Here is a 23,928-nt window from a genome sequence, read left to right on the forward strand (position 1 = left end):
AAAATCTCTGTCAGAAGAGGGATTTGAACCCTCGCCTCCAGTCGGAGACCAGAACGAATCTGTAACATAAGGTTTGATATGTCCGATGGAAACAGTCAGAACTTAAGATACAAAGAACAGAAAACCAAAAAATGCTAAAATCTAATGAAAGATATTGTAAAAACATTTTGTTAAAGGAGTTTGCGTAAGTGAGTGAATTGTAAGCTAGGCTTATGATGACCTGTATCAAACGATAATTAACCTTTCATTTGTTTTCTGTTGTCAAATTATGAGATCTATGAAACTATCCATCACTGTTCGTGTGTTTTACTTTCTCCATTTCGAGAAATTCTCGGTGTAGATGAAAAGCTACTTTTTTAGGCAAAATCTCTGTCAGAAGAGTGATTTGAACCCTCGCCTCCAATCGGAGACCAGAACACCCCTACAACCAGGAAGGCCTCTCACCTTGAGTCTGGCGCCTTAGACCACTAGGCCATCCTGACAACTACAAAACCTTAAAATTCATGTGTTTTTCACGAATCTGTAACATAAGGTTTGATATGTCCGATGGAAACATGCAGAACTTAAGATATAAAGAACAGAAAACCAAAAAATGCTAAAATATAATGAAAGATATTGTAAAAACATTTTTTTAAAGGAGTTTGCGTAAGTGAGTGAATTTTAAGCTATGCTTATGATGACCTGTATCGAACGATTATTAACATTTCATTTGTTTTCTGTTCTCAAATTATGAGATCTATGAAACTATTCATCACTGTTCATGTGTTTTACTTTCTCCATTTCGAGAAATTCTCAGTGTAGATGAAATGCTACTTTTTTAGGCAAAATCTCTGTCAGAAGAGGGATTTGAAACCTCGCCTCCAATCGGAGACCAGAACGAATCTGTAACATAAGGTTTGATATGTCCGATGGAAACATGCAGAACTTAAGATACAAAGAACAGAAAACAAAAAAATGCTAAAATCTAATGAAAGATATTGTATAAACATTTTGTTAAAGGAGTTTGCGTAAGTGAGTGAATTATAAGCTAGGCTAATGATTACCTGTATCGAACGATTATTAACTTTTCATTTGTTTTCTGTTCTCAAATTATGAGATCTATGAAACTATCCATCACTGTTCATGTGTTTTACTTTCTCCATTTCGAGAAATTCTCGGTGTAGATGAAAAGCTACTTTTTTAGGCAAAATCTCTGTCAGAAGAGGGATTTGAACCCTCGCCTCCAGTCGGAGACCAGAACGAATCTGTAACATAAGGTTTGATATGTCCGATGGAAACAGTCAGAACTTAAGATACAAAGAACAGAAAACCAAAAAATGCTAAAATCTAATGAAAGATATTGTAAAAACATTTTGTTAAAGGAGTTTGCGTAAGTGATTGAATTGTAAGCTAGGCTTATGATGACCTGTATCAAACGATAATTAACCTTTCATTTGTTTTCTGTTGTCAAATTATGAGATCTATGAAACTATCCATCACTGTTCGTGTGTTTTACTTTCTCCATTTCGAGAAATTCTCGGTGTAGATGAAAAGCTACTTTTTTAGGCAAAATCTCTGTCAGAAGAGTGATTTGAACCCTCGCCTCCAATCGGAGACCAGAACACCCCTACAACCAGGAGGCCTCTCACCTTGAGTCTGGCGCCTTAGACCACTAGGCCATCCTGACAACTACAAAACCTTAAAATTCATGTGTTTTTCACGAATCTGTAACATAAGGTTTGATATGTCCGATGGAAACATGCAGAACTTAAGATATAAAGAACAGAAAACCAAAAAATGCTAAAATATAATGAAAGATATTGTAAAAACATTTTTTTAAAGGAGTTTGCGTAAGTGAGTGAATTGTAAGCTAGGATTATGATGACGTGTATAGAACGATAATTAACATTTCATTTGTTTTCTGTTCTCAAATTATGAGATATATGAAACTATTCATCACTGTTCATGTGTTTTACTTTCTCCATTTCGAGAAATTCTCGGTGTAGATGAAAAGCTACTTTTTTAGGCAAACTCTCTGTCAGAAGAGGGATTTGAACCCTCGCCTCCAATCGGAGACCAGAACGAATCTGTAACATAAGGTTTGATATGTCCGATGGAAACATGCAGAACTTAAGATACAAAGAATAGAAAACAAAAAAATGCTAAAATCTAATGAAAGATATTGTAAAAACATTTTTTTAAAGGAGTTTGCGTAAGTGAATGAATTATAAGCTAGGCTTATGATGACCTGTATCGAACGATTATTAACGTTTCATTTGTTTTCTGTTCTCAAATTACGAGATCTATGAAACTATTCATCACTGTTCATGTGTTTTACTTTCTCCATTTCGAGAAATTCTCGGACTAGATGAAAAGCTACTTTTTTAGGCAAAATCTCTGCCAGAAGACGGATTTTAACCCTCGCCTCTAATCGGGGACGAGAACACCCCTACAACCAGGAAGACTTCTCACTCTTGAGTCTGGCGCCTTAGACCACTCGCCCATCCTGACAACTACAAAAGCTTAAAATTCAAATGTTTTTCACGAATCTGTAACTTAAGGTTTGATATGTCCGATGGATACATGCAGAACTTAAGATACAAAGAACAGAAAACAAAAAATGCTAAAATCTAATGAAAGATATTGTAAAAACATTTTTTTAAAGGAGTTTGCGTAAGTGAATGAATTATAAGCTAGGCTTATGATGACCTGTATCGAACGATTATTAACGTTTCATTTGTTTTCTGTTCTCAAATTACGAGATCTATGAAACTATTCATCACTGTTCATGTGTTTTACTTTCTCCATTTCGAGAAATTCTCGGACTAGATGAAAAGCTACTTTTTTAGGCAAAATCTCTGCCAGAAGACGGATTTTAACCCTCGCCTCTAATCGGGGACGAGAACACCCCTACAACCAGGAAGACTTCTCACTCTTGAGTCTGGCGCCTTAGACCACTCGCCCATCCTGACAACTACAAAACTTTAATATTCAAATGTTTTTCACGAATCTGTAACATAAGGTTTGATATGTCCGATGGAAACATGCAGAACTTAAGATACAGAAAACAAAAAAATGCTAAAATCTAATGAAAGATATTGTAAAAACATTTTTTTAAAGGAGTTTGCGTAAGTGAGTGAATTATAAGCTAGGCTTATGATGACCTGTATCGAACGATTATTAACGTTTAATTTGTTTTCTGTTCTCAAATTATGAGATCTATGAAACTATTCATCACTGTACATGTGTTTTACTTTCTCCATTTCGAGAAATTCTCGGTGTAGATGAAAAGCTACTTTTTTAGGCAAAATCTCTGTCAGAAGAGGGATTTGAACCCTCGCCTCCAATCAGACACCAGAATACCCCTATCACCAGGAAAACGTATCTTCTTAAGGCTGGCGCCTTCGACTACTCAAGCATCCTGCCAACTACAAGCCCTTCAAAAACATTTTTTTTTAAGGAAATTGCGTATGTGAGTGAATTCTAACCTAGGCATATGATGAACTGAATCGAAAGATTTTTCCCGTTTCATGTGTTTTCTGTTCTCAAATTACTACCTCCTCCAATCGGACACCAGAGTACCGCTGTAACCAGGAAGGATTCGCACCTTGAGTCTGGCGCCTTAGAACACTCGGCCGTCCTGACAACTATAAATTCTTCAAATTCTTTAAATTCTTATGTTTTTCACTATTCTGTAAAATAAAGTCTGATCTGTAGGTAGGATGCAGACAGGATTTAAGGAAGTGAAAAAAAAAAAATTCTGAAACCTAATACAACACATATTAAAAACATTTTTTTTAAGGAAAGTACATAAGTGTGTGAATTCTAATCTAGGCAAATGATGACCTGTATCAAACGATTATTCCCGCAATTGATGACGTGTATGAACCTACAAATCACTGTTCATGTTATTTCCTTTCACCATTTGGAGAAATTCTCTGTGTATATTACCAGCTATTATTATAGTCACGATGGCAGAGTTAACCTATAGGTTCCATTCACACGGTTGTCACACAATGTCCTACAGTGATAGTGGCTCTGCACGTTGAATCTGAGTGGTCACTCTGGTTATTCACAGGTAACTCAGACTCTTGTAAATTATGCACTGACATCCATGGGAGATTTACATTAACATTTTAGTTTCACATGGGCATCTCAAGCTAGGATCCAGCAACCTTGTTTATATTCTGAGGAATGAGCAGCCTTTTCTGTGAATCATTAAACATGTAAACAAGTGCATGAAGCGTAATTATTCACATAGTCGTGCCCAAGGTCCTTGGACAGCCATCAGGAACATTTATGTCTCACTTTCCAGACCACTTTCTGGCACACAGTGGAAACAGGTGCTTGTGGTATCAACCTGAGGAGGCATATATTTAGTTGAGTTTTTTAGGAACCAATGTATAACATACTGAATTTGACTCTGAAGTTGATGATGTTTAGGTGTTACTGGAAAACAGATGATATGGCCTAATTTTAGGGGTTTTATATTGTGAATAATCACATTTTATTTGTCATATGCGCCGGATAGTCGAGGTAATTGACGTAATATGTACATGTAGGTAGAGTTAACGTGACTATGCATAGATAATAAACAGAGAGTAGCAGAAGCGTAAAAGAGGGGACTGGGTAGGCATTTGATTAGCTGTTCAGGAGTCTTATGGCTTGGGGGTAGACGCTGTTAAGAAGCCTTTTGGACCTAGACCCGGCGCTCCGGTAACGCTTGAAGTTTGGTAGCAGAGAGAACAGTCTATGACTAGGGTGGCTGGAGTCTTTGACAAATTTTAGGACCTTCCTCTGACACCGCCTGGTATAGAGGTCCTGGATGGCAGGAAGCTTGGTCCCAGTGATGTACTGGACTGTATGCACTATCCTACGTAGTGCCTTGCAGTTGGAGGCCGAGCAGTTGCCATACCAAGCAGTGATGCAACCAGTCAGGATGCTTTCGATGGTGCAGCTGTGGAACCTTTTGAGGATCTGAGGACCCATGACAAGTCTTTTCAGTCTCCTGAGGGGGACTAGGTTTTGTCGTGCCCTCTTCGACTGTCTTAGCGTGTTTGGACCATGACAGTTTGTTGGTGATGTGGACACCAAGGAACTTGAAGCTCTCAACCTGCTCTACTGCAGCCCTGTCGATGAGAATGGGGGCGTGCTCAATCCTCCTTTTCCTGTAGTCCACAATCCGCTCTTATTCATGTTGAGGGAGAGGTTGTTGTCCTGGCACCACACGGCCAGGTCTCTGACCTCCTCCCTATAGGCTGTCTCATCATTGTTGGTGATCAGGCCTACCACTGTTGTGTCATCGGCAAAACTTGATGATGGTGTTGGAGTACAGGAGGGGACTAGAGTACAGGAGGGGACTGAGCACGTACCCCTGAGGGGCCCCCGTGTTGAGGATCAGCGTGGCGGATGTGTTTGTTACCTACCCTCACCACCTGGGGCAGCCCGTCAGAAAGTCCAGGATCCAGTTGCAGAGGGAGGTGTTTAGTCCCAGGGTCCTTAGCTTAGTAATGAGTTTTGAGGGCACTATGGTGTTAAACGCTGAGCTGTAGTCAATGAATAGCATTCTCACATAGGTGTTCCTTTTGTCCAGGTGGGAAAGGGCAGTGTGGAGTGCAATAGAGAGTGCATCATGTGTGGATCTGTTGGGGCGGTATGCAAATTGGAGTGGGTCTAGGATTTCTGGGATAATGGTGTTGATGTGAGCCATGACCAGCCTTTCAAAGCACTTCATGGCTACAGACGTGAGTGCTACGGGTCAGTAGTCATTTCGGCAGGTTAACTTAGTGTTTAGGGACTATGGTGGTCGGCTTGAAACATGTTGGTATTACAGACTCAGTCAGGGACAGGTTGAAAATGTCAGTGAAGACACTTGCCAGTTGGTCAGCGCATGCTCGGAATACACGTCCTGGGAATCCGTCTAGCCCTGCGGCCTTGTGAATGTTGACATGTTTAAAGGTATTTCTCACATCAGCTACGGAGAGCGTGATCACACAGTCGTCCGGAACAGCTGACGCTCTCATGCATGTTTCAGTGTTGCTCTACTCGAAGTGCTCATAAAAGTAATTTAGCTGTGCTTCCCTTTTTAGTCTGTAATAGTTTGCAAGCCCTGCCACATCCGACGAGTGTCGGAGCCAGTGTAGTACGATTCGATCTCAGTCCTGTATTGACGCTTTGCCTGTTTTAATGGTTCGTCGGAGGGCATAGAGGGATTTCTTATAAGCTTCCGGGTTAGAGTCCCGCTCCTTGAAAGCGGCAGCTCTACTCTTTAGCTCAGTGCGGATGTTGCCTGTAATTCATTGCTTCTGGTTGGGGTATGTACGTACAGTTTCTGTGGGGACAACGTCGTCGATGCACTTATTGATGAAGCCAGTGACTGATGTGGTGTACTCCTCAATGCCATTGGAAGAATCCCGGAACATATTCCCAGTCTGTGTTAGCCATACAGTCCTGTAGCTTAGCATCTGCTTCATTTGACCACTTTCTTAATGACAGAGTCACTGGTGCTTCCTGCTTTAGTTTTTGCTTGTAAGCAGGAATCAGGAGGATAGAATTATGGTCAGATTTGCCAAATGGAGGGCGAGGGAGAGCTTTTTACACGTCTCTGTGTGTGGAGTAAAAGTGGTCTAGAGTTTTTTTCCCCTCTGGCTGCACATTTAACATGATGGTAGAAATGAGAAAAAAGGATTTGATTTTCCCTGCATTAAAGTCCCCGGCCACTAGGGGTGCCGCCTCTGGATGAGCGTTTTCCTGTTTGCTTATGGCCATATACAGCTCATTGAGTGCGGTCTTAGTGCCAGCATCGGTTTGTGGTGGTGTATGGACAGCTATGAAAAATACAGATGAAAACTCTCTTGGAAAATAGTGTGGTCTACAGCTTATCATGAGATACTCTACCTCAAGTGAGCAAAACCTTGAGACTTTCTTAGATTTCGTGCACCAGCTCTCGTTTACAAATATACATAGACCGTTCTATCCTGCCGAACAAGCTTAAAACTCACCAGCTGTATGGTATTCATGTCATTCAGTCACGACTCGGTGAAACATAAGATATTACAGATTTTAACGTCCTGTTGGTCGGATATACGTGATTATAGTTTGACTATTTTTATTATCGATTGATTGTACGTTGACTAATAGGACCGATGGTAACGGTAGATTACCCTCTCGGCAAAGGATCCTTACAAGGCACCCGGACCTTCGTCCCCGATACCTCCGTCTCTTTCTCCTGCGAATGACGGGGACGAGCGCCTTGTCGGGCGTCTGAAGTAAATCCTTCCCATCCGTCCGACTCGTTGAAGAAAATGTATTCCTCCAGTACAGGGTGGATAATCGCTGTCCTGATATCTAGAAGCTCTTTTCGGTCATAAGACATAGTGGCAGAAACGTTATGTACATAATAAGTTACAAATAACGTGAAAAACATACACAATAGCACAATTGGTTACGGGATCGTAAAACGGTAGCAATCTCCTTCGGCGCCATTCTAATATGTGAATCATTTAGTTTAATAAACCCATTAATCAGGTTAAGTAAGTAAGCCTTTTCAATAAAGTCTCTTATCTAGACCCAGAACTACCTCCCTTTCATTCCCATCTCACAGGTTGTACAGTATGTGAAATTTGTCTATAAATCATTTTATGATTTTTTCATCCAACTATATTTGCTAGTTCCACTCTTAGTTAGGTTGAGTGTTGTGATTGTACTCTACTTCATCAAACGTAAAAAGGTTCATTTGTTTACATACTGCTACGGTACTGTAGCCCTACCTCTCTCAATGTTGCCCAGTGAGAGTGTGCAAAACTGTCATCAAGGCAAAGGGTGGCTACTTTGAAGAATCTCAAATATAAAATATATTTTGATTTGTTTAATACTTTTTTGGTTACTATATGATGCCATATGTGTTATTTCATAGTTTTGATGTCTTCACTATTTTTATAAAATGTAGGAAATAGTAAAAATAAAGAAAAAAACCTGTAATCAGTAGGTGTGTACAAACCTTTGACTGGTACTGTATATCATGACCACGTCAGGAGGGCAGTAGAATTGCTGTGTCCCCAGAGTCTGAGGGCAGCGGAGGCTCCCACGTAACTCATACTTACTGTAGGGTCACTCAGACAGTATCTACATCAAAGCTCTCTCTTCACAACCTTCACACCATTGTTTGTATATCCAGTTATTTAAGCTGTAGCTATACAGGCTTAGAAGTAGTAGGTTATTCATTGGTTTGAATTGAATGACTTCAAAGGTATGTGTTTAATTTCAAGCCATGCCTGGAGGCTGAAGGAACTTCTGTCAGATGCTACTACCAGTCAGAAGATACTGTTTATGTAGGCTACTGTTTTTGGAAGAAGGGAAATACAGAGAGAAATTAGAGAGCAATGAGAGTAATCTCATATGTAAATGCAGATTTTATGTTTTCACGTTTGCCATGTTTGTGCAATATTCTGTAAAAACATAACACGTCTGCAAACCCTCAAAACAAATCAGTTTGAGCTTATTTGCTCTCATGAATCTTTTAGCAGGCTTTAAATGATGAAATATGCAGCATTTCTCTTGATGAATTACTTTAGATTAATAAACACTTCTCTCCAGAGACACCAGTGCTGCGAGTTGCTGAGCCAACAAAAACATACCCTTGCAGGATCTTATCCTATAATATGTTTTAAAGTATTTACAGACACAGCACACACAGGGGAGAGGCTGTCATGTCACAAGCTGCAGAAAATGTTATTTTACCATTACATCTGGACCCAAAAAAGAGTAGCTGCTGCCAAGTGAGCTAATGGGGATCCTTAATAAATACAAATACAAATCTGTACGTCACATGTAAAAATCAAGAGAGAAAAGAGTTCTGGGAACTTCAACTTGTAATTCCAGAAAACAAGCAGCACAGAGGAGGAATAGAATAACATGAGCATTTGTTGATCAAGCATTTTTGAGGACCCGCACTACAGTCGTTTGAGGGAACACTGAGTTTTCTACAGGGGTGATGGAACACTCTTCTGAAGTCAAGAGGTTTTCTCACAGTTTCTAAATAGCCATCACTCATTAATGTGTCATATCAGAAAACATATTTAAACAGGATGACATACAACATTCCTTTAGACAAGCAGTTAATGTACAGTATGTTTTATAATGTATATTAGTTCAGATACAGTAGAAATGTATTTAATAGAACATTGATGATCTTATGTTGTGTGCTATAGAGCATTTTGACACCTAATTTATTACATTTCTATCTGCATTGTTCTAAAACCCCACTGGAAATATAGTACCAGTCAAAAGTTTGGACACACCTACTCATTCAAGGGCTTTTCTTTATTTTTACAATTTTCTACATTCTAGAATAGTAGTGAAGACATCAAAACTATGAAATAACACATATGGAATTATGTAGTAACCAAAAAAGTGTTAAACAAACAAAAAATATATTTTCTATTTTAGATTCTTCAAAGTAGCCATACTTTGCCTGATGACAGCTTTGAAAACTCTTGGCATTCTCTCAACCAGCTTCACCTGGAATGCTTTTCCAACAGTCTTGAAGGAGTTCCCACATATGCTGAGCACTTATTGGCTGCGTTTCCTTCACTCTGCGGTCCAACTCATCACAAACCATCTCAATTGGGTTGAGGTCGGGTGATTGAGGAGGCGAGGTCATCTGATGCAGCACTACATCACTCTTCTTTTTGGTCAAATAGCCTTAACACAGCCTGGAGGTGTGTTGGGTCATTGTCCTGTCGAAAAACAAATGATAGTCCCACTAAGTGCAAACCAGATGGGATGGAGTATCGCAAGTCAGTTAAGAACAAATTCTTATTTACAATGACGGCCTACCCCGGCAAAACCCGGACGATGCTATGCCAATTGTGCGCCGCCCTGTGGGACTCCCAATCACAGCCTGATGTGATGCAGCCTGGATTCAAACCAGGGACTGCAGTGACGCTTCTTGCACTGAGATGCAGTGCCTTAGATCGCTGCGCAACTTGGGAGCCCAGGGTGGTGAATGCTGTGAGTGCTGTGGTAGCCATGCTGGTTATGTGTGCCTTGAAATCTAAGTAAATTACAAACAGTGTCACCAGCAAAGCACCCCCCACAACATCACACCTCCTCCATGCTTCACGAAGGGAACCACACATGCGGAGATCATCCATTCACCTACTCTGCGTCTCACAAAGACAAGGTGGTTGGAACCAAAAATCAGACCAAAGGACAGATATCCACCAGTCTAATTTCCATTTCTCGTGTTTCTTGGCCCAAGCAAGTCTCTTCTTCTTTTTGTGTCCTTTAGTAGTGATTTCTTTGCAGCAATTCGACCATGAAGGCCTGATTCACGCAGTCTCTTCTGAACAGTTGATGTTGAGATGTGTCTGTTACTTGAACTCTGTGAAGCATTTATTTGGGCTGCAATTTCTGAGGCTGGTAACTCTCATGAACGTATCCTCTGCAGCAGAGGTAACTCTGGGTCTTCCTTTCCTGTGGTGGTCCTCATGAGAGCCAGATTCATCATATCGCTTGATGGTTTTTGTGACTGCACTTGAAGAAACCTTGAAAGTTCTTGAAATGTTTCAGATTGACTGACCTTCATGTCTTAAAAGTAATGATGGACTGTCATTTCTCTTTGCTTATTTGAGCCATTCATGACATAATATGGACTTGGTTATTTACCAAATAGGGCTATCTTCTGTATACCACCTCTACCTTGTCACAACACAACTGATTGTTTCAAACACATTAAGAATGAAAACAATTCCACAAATGAACTTTTAACAAGGCACACCTGTTAGTTGAAATGCATTCCAGGTGACTATCTCATGAAGTTGGTTAAGAGAATGCCAAGAGTGTGTCAAGGTCCATCCCTGGATGGGAGACCAGATGCTGCTGGAAGTGGTGTTGGAGGGCCAGTAGGAGGCACTCTTTCCTCTGGTCTAACAAATATCCCAATTCCCCAGGGCAGTGATTGGGGACACTGCCCTGTGTAGGGTGCCGTCTTTCGGATGGGACGTTAAACGGGTGTCCTGACTCTCTGAGGTCATTAAAGATCCCATTGCACTTATCGTAAGAGTAGGGGTGTTAACCCCGGTGTCCTGGCTAAATTCCCAATCTGGGCCTCATACCATCACGGCCACCTAATCATCCCCAGCTTACAATTGGCTCATTCATCCCCCTCCTCTCCCCTGAAACTATTCCCCAGGTCGTTGCTGTGAATGAGAATGTGTTCTCAGTCAACTTACCTGGTAAAATAACTGTAAAATAAAATAAATAAATAAATAAATAAATTAAAGGTAAAGGGTATCTACTTTGAAGAATCTAAAATTACTTTAGTTTGTTTAACACTTTAAATTCCTTATTTTACCAGGCAAGTCATTTAAGATCAAATTCATATTTACAATGACAGGCTACCCAGGGCCCATCGTGATACAGCCTGGACTCAAACCAAGGTCTGTAATGATGCAGTGCCTTAGACCACCGCGCCACTCGGGAGCACTTCATGATTACTACATGATTTCACATGTGCTTTTTCATAATTTTGATGTCTTCACAATTTTTCTACAATGTAGAAAATAGTAAAAACAAAGAAAAATCCTTGAATGAGCAGGTGTGTCCAAACTTTTGACTGGTAATGTATATCAGCGCCACACTTCAAACATGGAACATTATTGATGGTTACTCCTTCCTAGGCAATCCTCTCTACTTAAGTTGCTGTTAGTGATCTCAAACAGACCATGACAGAGTTTGAGCCACGTACGGCCTGTTATTTGGGACTACATTAACGTTCCAAATTAGACACAACCCCAAACCTGAGGCTTTTAGTGCACTTTAACCATCGCAGTCAGAGCTTCCAATAACCAGTGACCTGAATAAGAAACTTCCTGACTATCAGACATGCTGATTGGCTTCATTTCACTCGCTGCTTGCACACCTGGTGGAAGGACAGTCCGAGACCCAAATGTCACATTTATTTTGGAAATTGTGTTTGACAAGTATAGTTAAAAAATTTGTTTTTCCATAGTAGGCCTATACTTTGAGCAAAAATGCTTTAAAAAAAAATACAAGAGAGATAGAAAAGACTTCTAAATAGAAATGACGGATGTTCCCAAAAGGAGTCTTGTGTAGGCCTTAGGTTAGGGAAAAATGGTATCATTGTGAGATAAGATAAGCTATGATAGAATATTAGTCATCCTCACGAAAATATAATGAACCATCAACTAACCATGATGACCTGGCCATAATTTCCCTCTAAAGTAATGATGATCAAAGCAGAAATTGTACATTGCCAGAAGATCAGTGAGGTCTCTATTCTCACTGTACTGATTATGCCTAACCCTATCACATGAAGACAGGGTCATCTGGCCATTTCAACATTAGATGTAACACTGTTTTTGTGAAAAGGGCTAAATGTGAAAGCAAATATTGCACGTAGGAAGTGTGAAATCTAAAGATCAATATTTACTCTGATTGAGATGAGGGATGCTTGGGACAAGGTTTACATTCATGGGTTATCTATTTGGCGTATATGAGAAAGTGCAGATTTGTATTTTTTGTAAGATATATCTCCTTATCTCAGCTCACTGGTCACCATAGCAGCACCCACTCGTAGCACACGCTCCAGCAGGTATATCTCACTGGTCACCCCCAAAGCCAATTCCTCCTTTGGTCATATTTCCTTACAGTTCTCTGTTACCAATGACTGGAACGAACTGCAAAAATCTCTGAAGCTGGAGACTCATATCTCCCTCACTAGCTTTAAGCACCAGCTGTCAGAGCAGCTCACAGATCACTGCACCTGTACATAGCCCATCTGTAAATAGCCCATCCAACTACCTCATCCCCATACTGTATTTATTTATCTTGCTCCTTTGCACCCCAGTATCTCTACTTGCACATTCATCTTCTGTACATCTACCATTCTAGTGTTTAATTGCTATATTGTAATTACTTCGCCACCATGGCCTATTTATTGCCTTAACTTACCTCATTTGCACTCACTGTATATAGACTTATTTTCTTTTGTTCTACTGTATTATTGACTGTATGTTTTGTTTATTCCATGTGTAGCTCTGTGTTGTTGTATGTGTCGAATTGCTATGCTTTATCTTGGCCAGGTCACAGTTGCAAATGAGAACTTCTTCTCAACTAGCCTACCTTGTTAAATAAAGGTGAACATTTTTTTAAACCTAGTCGAATATTTAGTATACACTTTGATCTTCTTAGCTCTCAATAAAAGCAAGCATGCTTTCTACATTTTTTTTACTTAAATTGAACAGATGCGTAGATCTGTAGAATATAACTCTTTTTAGCAAATAAAGATCATTCTAACTAGACATTCCAACTCTCAGGGAGTTAATGTGGAGCCTCAAGACAACAGGCTCAAGACAACAATGGCTCTTGTTTGTGACAAACTATTTGTGCCTTATATTCATCTTAGTCTGCATAGCAGGCAGTTTCCCAAGCCCATGCCGTGAATGGGCAATAGCATAATGTGGAATGAACACATTGTGAGCCACAACATCTTTTTCCTCATTGATTACTTATCTCCCTCAAACAAAAATAACAGGGAGAGCCTAGCCTGAGATATTTACACCTGTGGTATTTGAGTAGCCTGTTGCAGTTAGTTGACGTCTATTAAAGTTTACTAAGTTACTTTAGTCTTCTTACTTTACTGTTATGCCACTGTTGATACTGTCGATTTCCAGACGACACATAAAGACCTGTCAACTTCTAAACAAGGGCCAAGCAATTCAACACTGTGATGGTGTTTTTCTTTGTGGCAATGGCCGACAGGATAAGGCTAAGAAATTCAACTGTATTCATGCCTGTGTAAAGAACAAACTTTGCTTCCCCTAGATCAGTCATCAGCTCCCCTAGGATTGTATAAGACCCCCCCCCCACACACCCAACGGTCTACATGTGCTCTCACAAACACCTCATTCTGAGAGAAGAGAGGAAAGGGAGTGGGAGGATGTGAAGCCATGATTTCCCCCGCTTTCCTCCTTTTCTGCTTACATGAGGTCATAGTGGCCATAAGGCCTAACAATCACTAGACTGGAGCTAGACCAAAAACATCAAGTTGCTGTCCACAACAGGAAATACAACATATTTTCGAAGAAAACTCAGAAATCTCAAGAAAACGAAGCTAAGGATGAAATAGAGGTTTCGAGTCTTATGTGTAACAATGCATGTAACTACAAACCAAGCTCTCTGATTTGTTCATATTTGAGTATAAAGCAAGTCAAGAATCATCATTATTTCTTGATCATGATAATTTAATACAGACAAACTTCTATCATGGGGAGTTCACATCTTGTTCACGGTACATTGCTAAACTGTGAATGGCATTTGTACAAAAGACACAAACGAAAAGGTTACAAGAAATAAACTGATTTCAGGAGACAACAGATTATATTATATATTTCAAAAACGACCCTCACTTTTCATGCATGTTTCACTGCAGAAGATGTAGGGACCCCACAGGTTATGAAAAAGTACCAGTAATATGTATTGATGCTTTGTGGTGGTATACACTGCAAGGAATGCACCATGAACACCCTCCAGCTGTGTGTTCAGTGCTATTGTGCGGCTGCCTTGGCTGCCTGACGGGCCTGTCTCTCTTCCTCAGCCCTCTCCCTCATATCCTTCTCTCTTCTGATGAGCTGCTGCCTCTCTGCCTCCCACTCCCCTACCTTCCTGTGGTACTGCTCCATGTCAGGGCCCTCTGCTGAGGCCAGGCCCTGCTGGACCAGGCTGGAGACCAGCACCTGCAGGGGACTAGGGTCCACCTTACCCCCAGACTGGAGCTGCCCACTCAGCTCCTACACACGGTCAGAGGAGAGGTGGTGGTTAGAAATGGGGTCTAGGGAAAAGGAGCGATTAAGTGTAACTGTTGTTATAGACTAAGAGTGCTTAATAGCAATTTATTCACCTTCTCAAAATGAGAAATCTGTAATCATAACACAACATACATATACTGTACATACACACTCTTTCCCTGTTTGACTGATTGATCTTTGCCCAGTCTCTACCTTGAACCTGCTGGCATAGAGCGGTAGTTTTTCTCTCTCTGCCTGGACGTCTTCATCCTCCTCCTCCTTCTTCCCCTCCTCCTCTCCTCCTAACTCGTCCTCATCAGAGGAGGACTTGGAGTCCAAGGCAGAGGAGAGGTCCTGTAGCAGGCCCTCCAGGTAATCAAGCTAAGAGAAACACACACACACACACACACACAGATGTAAGGAAAAACACAACTGGGACCGCCGGACATGCACTCACACAGACACAATAACTTGCGAAGCGAAGCCACACTGGAGCATCCTCTCAGAAGTCCATCAGGACAAAAGACAGACATGAAAACAAAAACGCAAACAGACAATGACACAGAATTAATAGGTCCTGTCCGTTCTGACCTACACAGAGTCATCAGGTCTGACACTGTCCTGCTTTCTAGCAAACCTGGTTTGGTGCCCAAAGGACAGATTCTTACAGATTTCCCCTGGGCTCCAGACTCCCATAAATCATATTACTTTGTTCAGAGTTGAACTATTTAACTAGACAGGGCTAGAAGAGTGCTGCACCAGGGTGCACTGACGTGTGTCAGGGTATAAATAACACAGATATGACAGTGTCGCTCCATCTCAACACTAAGCCCTGCAGAGAAAGACTGCGTCATACATCGTACCTGGACAGTAACAGCTTTCTACTGCCACCAGGTTTGTGTCATATAGTAACTGTGTTATTTGATGAGTTAACTGAAATTGCTAACAATAAGCTATGTAGCAGTATAAACTGCATGCTTCTTACTCGATGGTGCACGCTTTACAAAGAGTTACTATTATGTGTGTAATGTGTTACTAACAATGTTGTTAGTGTGAGACAGTAATTGAACAATTGCAGAAAGTACAGCACTGAGACATGTATTGGTAAGTAGGCAACGTACAGCGTCCTTTGATAGTTTTCTATCTCCAGGAGCGGCAGCTACTCTCTCCATAATGGCCAGGGCCCGGCCCAGATACCCTGGGGTCCACATCAGAGGCATGCCCCTGAACACAGCATGGATCCCAGCCGCCATCTCCACCTTACCTAGAGACAGACAAAGAGAGAGGAGCAGGGAGAGGAAACTATCAGAGACTTGATCAGCACAACATGACAACCAGGGCAAAGACCATGTGGCATGGAGAGAGAGAGAGGTTGATTTCAATGATGTTTGACAAGAAGATGAAGAGAAGGGATTCTTGAGAAATGGAGAGAAAACCTCCTCCTTCTGCCATCACCAAAGGGTTAGGAACATGAGGAAGGGCTTGATTTAGGCCCAGGTCTGAGGTATGACTAGAGGAACACATACCTAACAGAGCACAACCCAACAGTTGAGCGCTGAGGCCTGTAGAGTTGTCCTGCTTCAGACCACATATCAGCAGTGCTGCTCCCAGAGCCCTCTGCTCTGACACCTGTAGTGAACCAACACACACACACACACACACACACACACACACACACACACACACACACACACACACACACACACACACACACACACACACACACACACACACACACACACACACACACACACACACACACAAACACACTTCAGACAGCACTAGCACAACGTTTTCAAAAAGCATAAAAACGAATTTATACAGAAAAAACTGTGGCTGCTGAATTCAAACTCCGGCATACACATATTTTTTTTATGGGAATGATGTTGTGCTGGGATCAGACTTAACTTCTCTACACAAATAGGATTATGTCCTCCTTAAGTTTCCAACAAATCGTTCAGTTCTACACAATCCAGACATTCCAAATATACTTTGGCATGATAACTTCTCCAAACATGTTGGTACACACACAGTACCAAGCAGTGAATGCTACTTTACTTACACTGAGCTCTGGTTTGGTTGCTAGGTAACCGCTCAGCGCATACATGGACAAGATCTGTGTTGATGGTAGATCAAAAGACTCCTGAAGCATCACCTCTTCCACGACAGAACAGGCACCTACAGAAGAGGACAAACCTTTTTAGGTTTTAAGGTACATATTATGTGTGGGAGTATAGAATATACACTACCGTTCAAAAGTTTGGGGTCACTTATTGCATCTTTAATCAGCCCCACAGTTTTCAGCTGAGCTAACATCATTGCAAAAGGGTTTTCTAATGATCAATTAGCCTTTTAAAATGATAAACTTGGATTAGCTAACACAGCATGCCATTGGAACACAGGAGTGACGGTTGCTGATAATGGGCCTCTGTACGCCTATGTAGATATTCCATAAAAAATCTGTTGTTTCCAGCTACAAGTCATTTACAACATCAACAATGTCTATACTGTACTTCTGATCAATTTGATGTTATTTTAATGGACAAAAAAATAGTTTTCTTTCAAAAACAAGGACAATTCTAAGTGACCCCAAACTTTTGAACACTAGTGTACATTATTGGTTTCGTTGAGTTTAACTGAGTTTTTCCAAAGGACCCCTGGGTTAACTTTACAGTTTGACAAATAATAATTTCAGACGTCATAGACTCTTCACCTTTGAAGTCTTCATCTTTAATGAAGGAATCTATCAGCAGGTTGAACGTGAAATCATCTGGGAACATTCCATATTGCACCTAAATACAGAAACAGAGAAAGGTAATAAAAAAAAAAACTTTAAAAAACCCCAGCACTATTATAGTCAAACTCAGAAATGGAGGTTGTCAAACTCTTTAGAATGTAGGTTTTCAACAGGCACCATGTATTGGACAATACAACTGTAGTTAGAATGCAAATGATTTTATGTTCATTAATGCGTTTAATCACCATCTCTATTATCTCTGCAGGCTATATATTTTAATGTATTTCAAAGCCAGCTCTTTAAAAGTGTAGTTTGGATGTTGATGGTGAAAATCTATTGAATGATAATGAAAATGCTGGGCAGGAGTTTTCTTTTAGGAAATTCACTGATAATGAAGTCCTGGATGCTTCGCTAACACTAGACAAAAAAAAATCCACAGGGGCTGATCATTTGAAGCATGGTCTGCTTAAGCGTGCAGCTCCCTTTATTGCTGGCTCAGTAGCCCACATGTTTTATTTAACATTGTTATCAGGAAGTATTCCAAAAGCATGGAAATCCGTATATGTGCTGCCACTCCATACGGGTGGGGATACAAATGATCTTGACAACTATCGCCCCATTTCAAGACTACCTTCTTTAGCTAAGATTCTTGAATCCTTGGTTAATGTACAACTTCGTTCCTTTTAATCTGATAATTGTATTTTTAATATAAATCATTCAGGGTTTAGGCCTGGGCATAGTACTAGCACAGCAAACACACTAGTTGTTATTGATCTTGTCAATGCATTGAATGATAAAAACAGATGTGCTGCCTTGTTTACTGATCTGTCAAAGGCGTTCAACACTGTTGATCATTCGGTTTTGCTGAAAAAGTTATCAAAAATAGACCTGGGATATACAACCTGTTCATGTTTTCAAAATTATCTTAGCGACAGAACCCAGGCCGTCTTGACAGATGTGGATAAATCTGAATTTCTTGAGATTCAAAAAGGTGTAACTCAGGGTTCAATTTTGGGTCCATTATTGTTCACCTTGTATATTAATGACATAGTAAACACTGTTAATACTTGTAACATTCATCTCTATGCAGATGACACAGTTTTGTGGTCCTGTGACACCTTGGTGCAGCAGGCCATTCGTGAACTTCAGCATGACTTTGATTCAATTCAGAAATCACTTACAGATCTTAAATTAGTGTTAAATACAAGTAAAATCAAGCTCATGCTGTTCTCTAGGTCACGAAATGTTGACCCTGAGGACCGGCATATTTGCGCAACAAATGGAGCACAAATTGTCTCTAACCCAAAGTACCTGGGTGTCTGGATTGATGACAAGTTGTCCTTGGTAACGCATATAGAAAATATGACTACAAAGCTTAGATCCAAGATAGTTTTTTTTATATATAAATAAATCATGCCTCAGTATTGAAAATAAGAGAAAGATTGTTCAAACAACGCTTCTCCCTGTATTGGATTTTGGTGATATTGTTTACATGCATGCGGCAACCTTTGTTTTGCAACCCTTGGACGCAGTCTACCATTCCGCAATACGTTTTATCACAGGGGACAATTTTAGGACTCATCATTTTAGTCTCTATAAAAATGTCTGTAAGAAGTGAGCTTCATTCTCTTATTTATTTACAAATCAATCTTACAGAAACTGCCTCCATATTTTTTTTTATTTAACTAGGCAAGTCAGTTAAGAACAAATTCTTATTTACAATGACGGCCTAGGAACAGTGGGTTAACTGCCTTGTTCAGGGACAGAACGACAGATTTTTACCATGTCAGCTCGGGGATTCAATCTAGCAACCTTTCGGTTACTGGCCCAACGCTCAAACCACTAGGCTACCTGCAACCCCCAAACATATGTAACGTCCTTAATTAAGTTAAGACTTACCAAACCCGTTCTCAGGAATGGACAACAACAGAGATCCCTTCAGTCGCCACAGATTCGGGAAAATCTGCATTTTGTTTTTTTGCCCCTAATTTGTGGAACAATCTGCAGAGTTCACTGCAGTTAGATGTGCTGGTGTCACTCAGGCAGTTTAGATGATTTATTATGTAGCTGAATGTGATTGCTTTTATTAAATATGTTTATTTTGTTATTGTGTGCTGAATTACATTGTTTTATACATTGTTCTACTTGCACATCATCATCTGCACATCTATCACTCCAGTGTTAATGCTAAATTGTAATTATTTCGCCTCTATGGCATATTTATTGCCTTACCTCCCTACTCTTCTACATTTGCACACACTACATAGATTTTTCTATTGTGTTATTGACTGTACGTTTGATTATCCCATGTCTAACTCTGTGTTGTTGTTTTGTTGCACTGCTTTGCTTTATCTTGGCCAGGTCACGGTTGTAAATGAGAACTTGTTCTCAACTGGCCTACCTGGTTAAATAAAGGTGAAATAAAAAATAAATACACATATTGAAGTGTATGTTTTATTATTCTGTTTTTATTGTAATGTATACAGGGCTGTCTTGTAAAATAGATTTTTAATCTCAATGTTACTCCCTGTTTAAATAAAAAATGAATAAAAAAGAATAGTATGGCCATGGAAGGTTGTGTGCCAAAATGGAGGACAGTTTGTGGACCCTTGTTTCTATGGCTCTGCTCGGCATAATGTAGAACTACCTTGTTCTTGAGGGTGTGTAAGGCCTTGTCTCTGGCCCCGTATCTGAGACACTGTCTCACCCAGCTGTGGACGGTCCAGTCTCTGAGGTACCAACAGTTTGGGCTGTGGCGAAATCTACAGAAGAGAAATGTTCAAACATTAAAAAACAACAACATACAAGACAGTAATGTTTATGACTTCTGTTAGGTAATTATTATGATGCCTTTATGATAGATGAGTCAAGTCAAGTGTAATCGCTTCTTAATTCATAGGCTTGCAACACAATATTCATGTAAATCTTTTAATCGCATAAGAAACAGATTCCAGAAAAGGGGTAAAACAGGAAAGCTCTAACACAGCACAGAACAACGAAACATGCATGTGACTGAACATAAACACGCCAGAAAAGACTAGGACAAAACAGAGGTCTGAACATAGAGGATTAGCCAGCAACTTAGACCAGGAAGTGAACACCCTAACAAAGAAATAATATTACAGGGGGTGAAAATGAGGCTTACTTATAAAGATAGTACTCTGCTTGATCAACCTCTTCTCTTGACGATATGTTGTCAACAAACTGAAAAAGAAAATACACAGAGAAATGATGGATTCTGTTTTGGCTAGGGTTGCACAATTCCAGGAACTTTCAATAAATTGTTTTTCCAGAAATTCTAGTGTGAGGATTTCAGATTTCTTTCTTATTCCCTCCTTATTCCAGGAATCCTCCAACCGGGATTTCGGGAAAACGACGGAATTTATTGAAAGTTTCTGAAATTTTGCAACCCTAGTTTTAGCCAACATATCGGATTCTGTTTTAGCCTAAATGTATCAGATACGACAATGAAGCAGTTTTCTAAAGGAGGAACAGGCTGACATCTGGGCTAGAAGGGTGTAATCTCTCTGCACTCTAACATGCTCTTACCCGTGATATTGTCAGCGAGCTGACAGGGAAGTTTCGGTCATAAATCCTGTCCATCAAGGCGGCCATCAATGCTGTAGAATGGCATACTCACATTAAGCTTTACTTTCACAACAACTAGTCCAAGCTCAAACTCTCTGCCATTTAAAAATATGATTTCAACCCTTGAAGCATTTTACAGCATGAATGACACAGTATAGTAACTGTCAATATGTAGCTAGCTAACACTGCCCTCCTGTGTTCATTTGGTGCAGACACTCACAGACATTGTCATCGACTTACAGTTGTCTTCGGGTACTTATGCACAGAATGTCTATTCTATATTCACATGGGTTTCAGAAAACTAAAACGCAACTGATGTCATGTCCACTTACTTGACAGCTAATGTGTGACAGCTGTGTTTGAGATCCACTATTTATTAGTTGTGTTGGGTAGTGACAAAGGGGATGGTTAGTAATGAACAATACATCATTGGTAATGAGTGTATTGGGTGGATAGCTTACCCAGATTTTGATGATCTTTCTCTCTCTCCTCCCATAATTTGGTGTCTGTGTATGCTGCTGAAAGTAGACATCTTCTGTCTGTAGGATATAAACAATAATGATTACAAGTTACATTGGGTAGACAATGCTGGAACTGAAGGTAACATGCACAATGCAATTAATTGCGATTTCAGTACAAGCAAATACTAAGGTCAATAATTGAACAAACGAGAGAAGATGTATCTTATTTAGACAGTTATGAGTTAGGTCAGAATGGATTAATTTTAGGAAGCCAAATGGCTAGCCTGCTAGCTACTCGCGTGGAAAAATAAAAATAGTTCAGAAAAAAAAGTGAATCAATCAATGATAGCAAATGTTACTGATTTATATACTTATATTTTACATCTACAAATATGTACCTATAAAACTGTAAGTCCCACATTTGTGGATACATTTGACAGCTCCTAAACAGCGTTGCAACAGGGAGGCTGCCATCTTGGGACGATGCCACTATGACAAGGGGTGCAACAATTTTGAGTGAGAGAAAGAGCATTTGTAATGCGGACCGTAACACCATGAAAAACTGAATATATAATAATGAAATAGAAACTACGTTAATATTTCTAAATACTGTAATTATGTACGTTTCATTTAAGATATCAAACATAACATTTGAATGAACCCCTTTCTATGTCTTGGTACGGCCTCAAGCGCCTGTTGTGGTGAACATCCAATGTCAATTGCCCCAGTGGCTAATTCATTGGTAGTATCAAGTGTGGTACCTTCCATTGTTTGGGCCAGAATATTTTCTCACTGCAGTTTGTAGGCCCTACTTAGTGCCTTCTGCCTACTAGTCTTTTTCTTCACACATAGTCGTCAACCTGTGTCATTTGTTCTTCTATGCTCTTATATGTTTATGGAAATTGTTCTATCCCCCTCCTCTTATTGGAAAGTCCAGTGAAGCTGATCAGTGCCTATGGGGAAACTGATGACATCGGGTACCATGCCAAAAGAAGGGGGACCAAGGAGGTGAACCTGCTCAAGTTCATGCCCAGATACAGGCTCCTGGACATCAACTATCTGGAATTTGTTGGGGAGAATGTAAGAATGACCTCACACACATGATGTCCTGTAAAAGGATCATGTTGTCCCTCTAGGTCAGCGACAGCAGGACTTTTAGTTTGAAGTAAAGTACTGTATTTTACTTTACTCTTGGGCAGGAACGGGTCAAACATGATTGAATGAATTGGAATTGATATTGGTATCGGGAGGTAGTATCCTTAGCTTACAACATGTCACTGGAACAGTATGGACTGGCAACACAGTATTAACACAGTACTTCCTCTTCCATTGCCAGTTACTGTCCCTGTCGAACATACAGTACACACTACCACTGCAAGGTCACAAAGGTGCCAAAGCTCAACAGGAAAAATCACAGAATTTGTGTAAATTACCCCTCTTTCACTTCATGGTCTAAGCACTTTCATTTTATAGTCTAAGCATTTTATCCATAAAGCTTTCTGACATCTCTTACCTTTCCCTGCTCCTTCCCATGTCTCCCTCTCTCTCTATCGATCTCAGATTGAGCCGATGATTGAGCACCTGGACCTGGTCCCCACATGCTGGTCTATGGCTGCCCCTTGTCTTTGAACCAGACCTACGTGCAGAAATGCTTCACGGGGGGACCAGCGGATGAATGCTTCAGAGTGGTGTTTGCCTGGGGTGTGGGAGGAGGGGTAAGAGACTGCCCCGTTCTGGGGACATTAATACATACACCCATGCATGCGTAAACACACATCAACACGCATGTTGTCTGAGCTCTGTCTCTACAGTGTCTTCTCCATTCCAGGCTTTCGATCTTCCAGAAATTCGCTGGCATCCCTATTGGAGGACAGGATTATGATTACTTCTACAGGCTGGAAATTTACTACAGCAACCCAGCCCAACAACCCATTTCACTAGCTACTAGCTGGTAGTAAGAACAATTTTCCAAGCCACTGATATAGGATCATCGGTCTTACCCTGCTCCAATCTTCATGATTCTAGCCTTTTGGGGGCCCTACGTGAGATTTGGTTGCCCCACCTCGCGGCAAAACATTTTAGTGGCCCTCCTCTTCATGGTGGATAGAATTGTTTTTAGTTTTAAAGTTCATTTCCTGCGATATAATAATTTTTACATGGGAGTGTAGAGAAAATGTTGCCTTTTAAAGCAAATTTTCTACAATTCTACACATTTTCCATTGGGGTTAAGAGAAATGTTTGCTATTTTAAAGTTAATTTCCTGCAATTCTACATATTTTGTAACGACTTATGCCATGTTGATATGATATCTGAGTGAGAATGACTAAGAAAATCAATGGGGGCCCACTGGAGG

General features: G+C 40.4%; 1 protein-coding gene and 2 non-coding genes across 3 annotated transcripts; all 3 read right to left on the reverse strand.

Moving 5' to 3' along the window:
• Positions 1–370: 370 nt before the first annotated feature.
• trnal-caa (transfer RNA leucine (anticodon CAA)) lies at positions 371–482 on the reverse strand. The gene is made up of 2 exons: positions 445–482; positions 371–416 (listed from the first exon to the last, which is right to left on the reverse strand). It is a non-coding gene; the product is annotated as a tRNA-Leu (tRNA).
• A 1,073-nt stretch (positions 483–1,555) lies between these two features.
• trnal-caa (transfer RNA leucine (anticodon CAA)) lies at positions 1,556–1,666 on the reverse strand. The gene is made up of 2 exons: positions 1,629–1,666; positions 1,556–1,601 (listed from the first exon to the last, which is right to left on the reverse strand). It is a non-coding gene; the product is annotated as a tRNA-Leu (tRNA).
• A 12,559-nt stretch (positions 1,667–14,225) lies between these two features.
• On the reverse strand, positions 14,226–22,046 carry LOC115200441 (28S ribosomal protein S27, mitochondrial-like). The gene is made up of 11 exons (XM_029763526.1): positions 21,974–22,046; positions 21,576–21,653; positions 21,076–21,146; positions 20,672–20,730; positions 20,174–20,288; positions 17,503–17,581; positions 16,852–16,967; positions 16,316–16,418; positions 15,911–16,053; positions 15,003–15,170; positions 14,226–14,792 (listed from the first exon to the last, which is right to left on the reverse strand). The coding sequence occupies exons 3-11, from the start codon at positions 21,139–21,141 to the stop codon at positions 14,550–14,552; spliced, it is 1,092 nt and encodes a 363-aa protein (XP_029619386.1). The 5' UTR covers positions 21,142–21,146; positions 21,576–21,653; positions 21,974–22,046; the 3' UTR covers positions 14,226–14,549.
• Between the last annotated feature and the right edge of the window lie 1,882 nt (positions 22,047–23,928).

The sequence above is a fragment of the Salmo trutta genome, chromosome 9 (assembly GCF_901001165.1).
Source record: "Salmo trutta chromosome 9, fSalTru1.1, whole genome shotgun sequence".
Taxonomy (NCBI): domain Eukaryota; kingdom Metazoa; phylum Chordata; class Actinopteri; order Salmoniformes; family Salmonidae; genus Salmo; species Salmo trutta.

Coding starts and splice junctions, on each gene's coding strand:
- LOC115200441 (XM_029763526.1), bottom strand. CDS start 21,141: ATGGCCGCCTTGATGGACAGGATTTATGACCGAAACTTCCCTGTCAGC. Junction 17,582..20,173: donor TACACACCCTCAAGAACAAG/GTAGTTCTACAT, acceptor TTCTGTATTTAG/GTGCAATATGGAATGTTCCC. Junction 16,419..16,851: donor CAACCAAACCAGAGCTCAGT/GTAAGTAAAGTA, acceptor GGTTCACTACAG/GTGTCAGAGCAGAGGGCTCT.